The sequence below is a fragment of the Phalaenopsis equestris genome, unplaced genomic scaffold (assembly GCF_001263595.1).
Source record: "Phalaenopsis equestris unplaced genomic scaffold, ASM126359v1 Scaffold000479, whole genome shotgun sequence".
NCBI lineage: Eukaryota > Viridiplantae > Streptophyta > Magnoliopsida > Asparagales > Orchidaceae > Phalaenopsis > Phalaenopsis equestris.
Window position 1 is genome coordinate 133,233 of NW_018164920.1, and position 10,218 is coordinate 143,450.

At 37.5% G+C, this 10,218-nt stretch overlaps 1 protein-coding gene across 1 annotated transcript in view; it reads right to left on the minus strand.

Moving 5' to 3' along the window:
• Window positions 1-5,150: 5,150 nt before the first annotated feature.
• Window positions 5,151-10,218, minus strand: part of LOC110028010 (probable U6 snRNA-associated Sm-like protein LSm4) — a 33,660-nt gene continuing 28,592 nt past the window's right edge. Inside the window, exons 5-7 of the mRNA XM_020729699.1 lie at window positions 6,580-6,622; window positions 6,197-6,355; window positions 5,151-5,433 (exon numbers count right to left, since the gene is read on the minus strand). Coding sequence (XP_020585358.1) covers window positions 5,408-5,433; window positions 6,197-6,355; window positions 6,580-6,622 — 228 coding nt within the window. The 3' untranslated portion in view covers window positions 5,151-5,407. The remainder of the gene's footprint in view (window positions 5,434-6,196; window positions 6,356-6,579; window positions 6,623-10,218) is intronic.

Sequence of the window (10,218 nt, forward strand, 5' to 3'; positions counted from 1 at the left end):
ATATATATATATATATATTGATATTGTAATTTGGATATTTGTGCTCGACCAGGTGCCTGCCTTCGTTCTTATGAGCGGTGTTTCATCTTCCGTAGAATTTCTATAAACGGGTATCAAGGATCTTTAGGGCATGCTTTCTGACTTTTCATCTTTAGATTTTTATCTTTTACTTTAGCTTGTTGTCACTTATTCTTTGTCTTCTATATAGCTCTGAAGAGGACCCCTCGTACCTTCGGTTAGGTGGCCGCCCCTGAACGTTCCATTCTGCCATCATCTAATGTCACCTTTATTGAAAAGATTGCATGCGGCTCATCCAGATGAAAGGGCGGCCGATAGATACGACGATGATTGGCGATGTACCGAGACCGCTTCTGATACAGGTTGTGATTGTCATTGTGTCACGAACTTCAGTCGATTCTCAACCGCTATGGGGTCATTTCTGTGTTGGTCAAACCAAATTCTATGGCGATGATTATGACTTATATCATCTTCTGTTAGCAAAAAAGTGTTCTACGGTTCATAGATGCATTTAATCATATGTTCTTGTTCAGAGTAGAATCAGGTGGATATGCTCAGTTTGGGTCAACGTGGAGATTCCAATTTGTCAGCCCGGAAGACCGGGCTAGAGACTGGAAGTATGTGTTATTCATTGCCTCTTCCGTTTAGCATTGGGGCATTAGGTCGATCCCGTCTGATTTCTCTTTTCAAAAGAGGAATGGTGCAGACCTTTCTCAGGTCAAGGGGGTGACATCGAGGGTCAACTGCTTTCAGTTCCCCAATATACCGATCCAGTGACTGTGGGGCAAGTTTTATTCCCAAAAGTGTCTGGTAAGATGATGACAAAGTTGTGGGTTGCCTCTAATGTTGTATAGGCCCAGCTATCGAAAGAAGCGGCCTCTCGGTTGATCAAGAGGAGGGTGAAGGCTGAGGCCAAGGTGGACGAGAACTAGTGGAGAGTGTCAGTGGCAGGAGAGAAGCTCGTCATGACGGCTCCTGACGGCGGATGAGAAAAGTAGACTGGCAGTTGAGGAGTTATTTCCTAACATTTTTGTCACATTTGTTGTGTTCCGTAAGATAATTGTCTATAAGGTGATCTTTGTTGTTATCAAGTTTAGGTTTTCTATTAATTTTGATACTTGTTTCATTGTGCAGACCCTCCCGGTGTCCCAGGAGCTGAGGCATCGTCCAGGTTTTCCAGGAGAGGTTAGGTCAAGGGGGGCTCAATAAGAGAGAAGAGGGGAGGTACAGGTTTCCCTTGTCGTAGGATCTCATTTCTTGATCTCCCTGCCGAGAATGAGGTCAGCCGGTCAGTGACTCCCGGTGAGGTCAAGTTCGAGACCAGTCCTATGAGGGGGACCTTTGAGACCCAACGTCGCAGGAGTAAATAACTGGTCATCGAATCTGCTCCCCCATTTCTTTCGCTATTTCGGGAATGAGGGGTTTTCCTTATCAAAATTTCGGACCAAAGATTTGAACTTCTCCTGGCGACCATTTCATCACTATCAACTGGTCGATCAAGTGATATTCTGGCTCTCCCTTTGCTGAAACTTTGTCTTATGCGCTCTTGGAGGATATTTAGTCGCAGATGTTTGCGAGTCACAATGGAAATTGGAGAGACAAGAGTTACTTAAAAAGGTCGATCGTTATCACTTGAAGGTGTGGGAGGCTTCTCATCTTCAATCGGTAGCATTGGAGTTTGTTGAAACTAAGTGGGTCACAACCGCTGAACGAGCCAAGGTCTCAGCCAAGCCGGCCAAGGAGGCAGAAATGTGGGGGCATGCAACCAAGAGCAGCAGACGAGCTTTCAACAGTTTCAGAGTTATTCTCACTCACGGCTAAAGAGAACCGTAAGTTGAAAAAGAGAATGGCGACCATGAGAACTAATGAAGAGTTCTTTTCGTTGTTTCCATCCCACCCCATACAGGTGAAGTTCCTTGATGAACAAAATTGTATCGAGAGTCTGACGGCGATTGATCCATTCGTTCGGTTGGGCCAAATATTTCGACCTTCAAGAGTTTGCGACTCAATTTTCTTATTTTGAGTTGTTTGAGGATAATTAGGATGCTAAAAGTGAGTAGGGATCTTTCAATTGGCCTCCTAAAGCATAGACTCCTCTCTCCTTTTTTTTCTTTTCAATAGAACTCTTTATATGTAATTTGTTTTTTAACGCTTGTAACAATTTCATAATCAATAAAATTGCATTTGTTTTCTTCGTGATGAGGCGGATCAGTTCTCTTTTGTACTTTTTTATTCATACTTTTGTCTTTTTGCTTCATGTTTCTTAGGGGATTCCAAGTTCACTGTTTATCATCTGTGGGATTCAGCTTCATCGGGCAGGCAATTTTGGCACCTTTAGTTAGTGCTCGGCCAGGTGATCTTGGTGTCGCGGCTTGCAGTCATCTTTTATTGCTCTGTCAGGAAATCTTGGCATTGTGGATGGCGGTCTTTCTTTAATGCTCGGATGAGAGACCATGGTGTCGTGGCTGGCAGTCTTCTTTTAATGCTCAACCTGATGATCTTGGCGTTGTGGATGGCAATCTTTAGTTAATGCTCAGCCCAGCGATCTTAACGTTGCGGCTGACAGTCCTTTTAATGCTCAACCGGACGATCTCGACGCCACTGCTAGCATTCTTCTTTTAATGCTCAGTCTGACAATCTTGGCATCGCAGTTGGCGTCTTCTTTAATGCTCACCCGAGTTGTCTTGGCGCGGCGGCTGGTGGTCTTTTTTTTAATGCTCAGTTGATCGATCTTGGTGTCGCGGTTGGCAATCTTCTTTTCTCCCAACTCCTGCCTTACTTTTTCATCCTTTCGAACAACTCCCCAAGCATTTTCCTTTCCTGGGAAGTTTTATAATCTTCTATTAGAGTGGCACACATTTATTTTATATGTGTTTTTAGCAGGGCATTAGGTGGGGGACTTGACATTGCTAACAGGGTGGAAAGTAAATCCAGCGTAAATTTTTTTACGTAAAGAGTACAGGGATTATCTCGGTGATATGAACTACATTTGTTCGGGCAAGCCCAAGTAGGTCCTCTAGTGCTAGCATCTTCCCTTGTCTCTGGCCCGAGCGTCTTGCATCCATTAACTCCTTCAACTTTCAGCCTTGATTAACTCCTCAATAATATTCCAAAGGTGTTTACATTCCTATGTGTTGTGGTCATGATCCTGGTGATACTTATATTATTTTCTCGTATCTCGGAGAAAACCTCCAGCTCTCATCGGTGCATGCTCCTTGAAATAATCTTTGCCTTGGACAATGTCCGTAATTTCCATCATTGATACCATTAGAGGAGTAGCTTGCAAGCCCCTCATGATCACCGAATGGTTTCTTGTAGTGTTTCTATGGCCTCTCACAGTAGCGGATCGGTCGAGGGTCTCAATTTCTTGCCTGTTCGTTGTGTTAGTAGTACCAGTCAATTCCTTCGTTCTTTCAGAGATTGCTCTTCCTCGAAACTACGTCGGATGGGTGGCTTGTGCTCCTCTTTGAGGTCCTTTACCTCTAACATTTCCACTAGAAACGTGCAACGAAGGCGCGGAGGCTCTCGTGTTCTCCTTGCTTGAGTTGCCACAAGGACTGGACGCTCTTGGTGGATCTCTATGTGTTGGCGAACTATGCCAAGAAATATCTCTTGAATTCAACAAAAAGGCTAATACTTCCGACTGGGAGCCCATGGAACCACTTCAAGGGTGAAGACTTCAAGGTAGTGAGAAATAGCCGACACTTGAATGCATCTGAGATTTGAGCAAGCACACTACCGACTCAAATGCAGTGATATGTCGTTGGGGTATGATCGTCCTATGTAGGCTTCCAAAACATGCAGTTTGAATTTTTTTTGAGACTCTGCCCTAGATATTTAGAGGGAGGAAGCATTCTTCAGTCGTCGGAAAGCTTCAGTGTGTCATGTTCGCTGCCTTTCAACCTATTTGGATTCCCCATTGTCCAGGTATTGGGAATCATCGGCGGCCTTAGGGTCAGGGTTCACCTTTCGGCCATTGTACATCAATGCCTCCTTATGAGGTGGGTTCTGTTGTTTGGAGGCTCGAGCTCCTACTAGTGCTGCGACGACCCTCAAGACTTCAGCAATTTGACTCATCACTTTTTTCCATGATTTGTGTCCTCATCTCTTAGCATTCTTCCCTACATGGCAAGGTTGCCCAACCAAATAACACTAGGCATTCCGCCATTTGTCGAGAGCCTATGTCTCCATCCCTGGAGTTTTGGCCTCCATCACTCATTCCCAATCTAATCAACTTGGTTGGTTGCAGTTTCATCCTAACATTGGTGCTGATGCATAATATATATATATCATGTCCCCATATAATTATATATTAAACTTTGTATAGATCCTAAAAATTGAATTTATTATTAGTTAAAAAATATTTAAATTCTTAAACAGCATACCAAATATAAGATAAAGAAGATTATGGTATCATACGAATGAAAGCATATATTTTTAGAGTTTTTTTTTATGTAGGCTATACAATTTGCAGCGTTGATTGAAAAAGTCGTTCAGGCACATGGCCATTTATAGATATCATACTAGTATTTTGGTTAAATGTAGAAATTAATTGACCTTCTCACTATATAGGCCATATTTGCGATATAAGTAGTTATATCGCACAAATAAAATGGCTTCGACAACAATAAAAAACTATAAACTTAGTCTCAAACATATCCTTATTATATGCAACAATATTAGCATGAAAAATTTAACAAAAAACTTGGATCAAAATTCATAAATCAAGTGCAATGAAATAAGATATCATTTTATCAGAGATCATGTAGCTCAGAATATAGTTATAAATTTTACTAGTATTAATCATCAATTAATTGTTATCTTTAAGAAACTGTTGATGAAGATCATTTTTGCATGCTTAGAGATCATTTGGTATGCTTCATCTATCTCTTTAAGAGCAATTAACAACTTAGAAGATATTTTCTTGTCACCTTTTAACAAAAGCTGAAACTATTTTCACACTATTTACTCCAAAATTAATCAAAATCCGCCGTGTTTACATGGATTTCCAATAAAATAAACTTCATTATATAGTTCTGACTGAAGTTTTCCAAAGCAAAAAAGAAAAAAAAGTGAAGAGCTGTCATATTTTAGACAATGTCAAGCATCTTAGAGAATTTAGTAATAGCAACTTGCAGCAAGAATGCTTCAGTTGGAAAACGAAAAGTTACCTTCTATTTCTGGCCGCTACCATCCATACACCTTTCCATGCCTCAATTAATAAACATTTTTTCACCAAAATGCCAATTTTTCTATATTTTTTATGCAAATATCATAGAGAACAAGAGAAGCAACACACCTAACATAAAACAACTTCACATGGACAAAAGCTGCTGCGGAGAGAGAACCTTGGATAAATAAATATAAGCATTTTCTGTCATTGGGCCTCTCATGCACCGCGTCCGCGCCCTCCACCTATTAAATTGTGTGCGAAAAAAACCAACGCATGAATCAGTCATTCTGACAAACAGCCAAAAGAATTTGGTATTGTTTGTTTGTCGTTAAATAGTTTAATTGAGGCTTTTAAAATATGAATAAAAGAAATGTAAACAATTGCACTAATATAACTCAAGTTATTGAAAAATACAATAGGCATTAAATTCTTCAAATATTATATAAATATCACCCTAAAATTTCAAAACTTTCAAAACTAAGTAATTCCGATGCATCGATGCATCGATGCATCATGCATCGTAAGCATAACTTGTAATCTCTTTTATAATCTCAGCACATAGATCATCATAAATTAACTGCAATTACAATTATGCTACTCAAAATGTTACCAAAAGAGGGTGACAGTCAGACCGACAGCCCTGAACCAATTCGCATAGATACAATTTTTTTTATGCTTGAATGAAATTTCATATTTGCATAACACACTGATGATTGGATATTGAGCAATTTGAATACTTTGAAGAATTCCATAATTCAAATTAAGCATAGTTGATAATTAATCATTCTCTTATGTTAAATCGGCGTTGAAGTTGATGAGATGGTAAGAATGGTTTAAGGAAAAAGATCTTATATATATATATATATATGATGTTTAAGGAGTAATTCAATTTTTTTTAAGTTCTATTAAGTGATTATCAGAATAATAAAATTTCTTTTGTAAGAAGTGACAAATAAATTTAACTCAATAGAACAAGATTTAGATTGCGAGGGAGCAATGCCATACCTCTGCCACCACCTCTACCACCAGGTCCACCCCTACCGCGGCCGCTAGCTGAGACTTTGTTGTCATTAGAACTTCTTCCAATTCCTTTAGCTTGTGTACTGCTGCCATCCTCTCTACCTCTTCCCCTTCCCCGACCTCCAACCCCAGGTGGTTTCCTGTCTGTATTTAAAAGCACACAAACATGATGATTTTAACTTGAAATAAAAACCAACTTCAAAATAATTATGGGGGCCTAATTGCTTAAACTTTTAAGAAAATTTGTCAAAGTGACGGTAAATAGAGTTTAACTTTGGGTACTGTTGCGTAGCAAGCTCTGTGGTATAGATTTTTTTTTAGATAGCAATTCTAGTTAAACTGAATGAGATTTATGAGGCGGGTCTAACCAGCGCGGCTCTTGTTAGTTTCTTCTTGAACCTTGTCAATAACCTGAAAACAAATTCCAAGAATGCATATTAAATAACAATTAAAAACAGGAAATAAAAGACAAATGTTGCCTTTAAAGTGCTGAAATTTTGTTAAGAGCAAATGATAAATTCTATAAAAGAAAGAGGATAAAAAACTTTCTATAGAATCACGCTGGCTGTTGAATATGTAGATATTATAAAAACATTGACTGCAATGAGAGCATGTTCGCTTTCCAAAAAAGGAAGGTTTTTGATGAAGGCAGTAATGGCTAGCACAGGTCTCAAATAACTTTATTTTTGTCCAACTATTCAATATTGTTCACTTTTTTTCCATTTCCTATTTGTTTATTTATTACTTGAGTATTTACTGGCTAGATGATAATTATGATATCAACGGTAATTAATGGTTCTCCTAAGCCTATTATCATCAAAACATAGCATGCAATATAACAAGACAACCAAACAAGCACAAGCTTGAACCTTTTCTGAGACAGCTTTTTTACTATTCTTCAGAAGTAAATGATTATAATGAAAATATCAACATTAAAATTAATTTCAAGAAAGAAAGACAATTCAATTCAGTTAACAGTATGAACGGTAACAGTCCAGCAACAAAGTTAGTAATAAAGATACGGAAAGACTCGCTTTGGCATTCTCTCTTATGTTGTATTGTCATGCTCGGCAGTCTCAAGCAAAGAGTCACTATTGAGCTTAAGAGCATTAACAATATTGTCAAGTGTGTTGCAAAAGTCCTATTGGTAGAAAAGCACTGTTGTACAAATAAGAGTTGATTGAATGACAGAAATGATATTATAATGAATAATATATAATTATATCCTGAGCATACTTAATTAATTAATTATATAAGAAAACTGAAATCTAAAAGACATTTTCTGGGAAGCTACTTAAAACTATCATTCCAAGAAAACTTCTCAACTTTAATAAAGTTCAGAATTTTTCACGATAATTTTTTCCAAAAATCTTAAAATTGTTTTAGTTATTCAAAAAAGAAAAAGCAACTTCAAAGATGCTCAATAGTAATTTTTCATAAGGAATTCAAGTGAGGAGCTAATTATTACACGGCGTTGATAAACTAATAATGAAAATAGAATTAAAAAAGGTGCAATTATAAATATGTCGATCTAAATTATTACTTGTCTAAGGAACTCATATTTCCCATAGCCATCTAAAGTGCATGATCAAGTAAATTGATCATAGAGGCTCCCAGAAAAAAATTTGCAAGTTTGATCTGGAAGGGATATATTTTTAAAGAAAAAATTGGTGAGATAAATAGCAAAATTGCAACATTAAAATTAGGAATGGCATTCAAATTAGGAAAGGAGAGATGTTTATTTAGATGGAATGAAAGAAACTACTCCATATTCTCTGACCACTTTTGCAAAGCTTGTTGCCAAGCTGATGACACCAACACTAGATGAATAAAATGAGAGTCAACCTACGAAATGGAATAAAGAGGAAGAGAACTAACAGACACTTCTTGTTAATCTACCCATTGACAAATGGATATGACTCAAGTGGATTACGGTGCGAGTACTACTAGAGTGAACAATTGGGTGAGTACGGTAGGAGGTTCTCCATGTACCCAAGAGGTCAAACATGATTTTGGGACGAATTTTGATGGATTCAAAGGAGACAACTAGCCTTCATGAAGAAATTTCAATGGAGTAAGAACAAGTGTAATTCTATTGATATCAATCCTTTTCATATAGGTACAATTCACTATCTAGGACAGTACATCCATTTTAGCTTCAGTAAGGATTAGCCAATCCATGGATCAATAAAAATATGATAGCCTCAGCAAAAGGACAAATAGGATCATTATATGGTAACGTCAAAAATAATGAAAAAGTTATTTAGATCAGATAAAAGATCATTCTATATCTAAAGCAATTAAGATGAACTTCAGTAGTCAAGAGTGTTCATCATATCTCGGGCTCAAGCAAGTATTCTCGTTCAAATCTAATTAAGATCAACTTTTATAATCAAGTGATGATTAGATGTCTAAGTTATCATTACAAAGCAAATATTCTAGTTCAAATCTAATTAAGATTAACTTTTATAATCAAGTGATGATTAGATGTCTAAGTTATCACTACATTGTGATTGATTGAATTTGTACAAACAAATGGCATAAAAAGGGGAGCATTAATCTAGGAAACACATTCTAGACCATGTAAACCTAATGCTTACTCATTACTTGATTTTAAAAAAATGCAAATCATTATTTAAATTCATACTACACATCAAGGTATTCCAAAGGAAACCTAAATCCTTTGTCCTACATACTTCCTATTGATTCCACAAATCTTTCACATACTAATTATAGCTCGTAAAGACAACAGAACCTAAAAATTGTGCAAGGATCTGAAAGTAAAAAAAGTCGATTTTTTTTTATACTATCTGTGCATGCGAAAAGTAGATAGAAATGCAAATTAAAATAAATAGAGCTCAACCTTCTCTAAATAAAGTTCATAAACAATTGATGTGTTGGAAGTGCATGTCTTGAACAAATCAATACATAGCAACATCACAACGTTTTGCCAAATTGCAGAGCTATCATACTTTGCAGCACTACCTTAAGTTTGGGGATATGAGTTGTACACTGCTTTGTTCCTTCTCCTTTTTTTCAATTGTTATAATTATCTAATACGGTATTTTACCTACTACATAGTTATTATATATGCCCCACCATTAGAGCTCAATTGAGCAGATACTACATTTATTTTAGTTGATGTTTATTACAACCTCTGGCATCATCATTGATGTTTATTATAACTAGATTTGTGAATTTCCATATTAAAACCAGCCCTCCCCACTTAACACATAATCAGTCACACAAGCTAAACCTCCATCTCCTCTGTTTGAGCAGTTTTCTTCTTTCTTTATTATGTTTTCAACTGATTTTTTTGTGGTTTGAGATGTTACGGAAGTATTTGCTCTGTTCTGCACCTTTTATTTCATATAGTTGCATAAACCTTTTTAGTTTCAACATGTTCCTATCTGTCGCCATTTAATGGCTGCACCGCCCTATTTAACTGACACTAGCTATGTCTTTTTAGGTTTTAATTATAAGCCCAAAACATTATTTTTGAATTATTTGATGAAGTTGAATTTTTCAAAATTAAATAACCTGTGCAAGTGATTAAAGTTGTTAATTGAAGGTCTGTTTGGGACAGCTGTAGCTGTTTGAAGAAGCAGTTATAAAGCTGCTATAGAAGAAACTTCTGCTAAAAAAACTACGGCTATTATAGATTTAGGGTCCGTTTGAGAGCGCTTATTGGAAGCGACGGCGTTTTGAAAACGCCGCCCTTCCGTTTGAAAACCACGTTCGCATGAGACGTTTTGAAAAAGCTCCGTTCTCTTATCGTGATTCCCTTAAGGGAGCGTAATATGATCAGGAGCTCCGTTCCGCGTATGCTTCTCGCGTTTAGGATATTTTTCACGTGCAGTCCTTCCCGTCTCTCCCCCTTGCCCTCGCCCTTCTCGTCTCGCCATTTCTATCTCGACCTCTCGAGAAGCTTACGAGGCTGTGATCCGCTATATGAGGTATTTTTTTGACCTCACACTCTCGCCCTACCCGATATCCGTCTCCTTCTC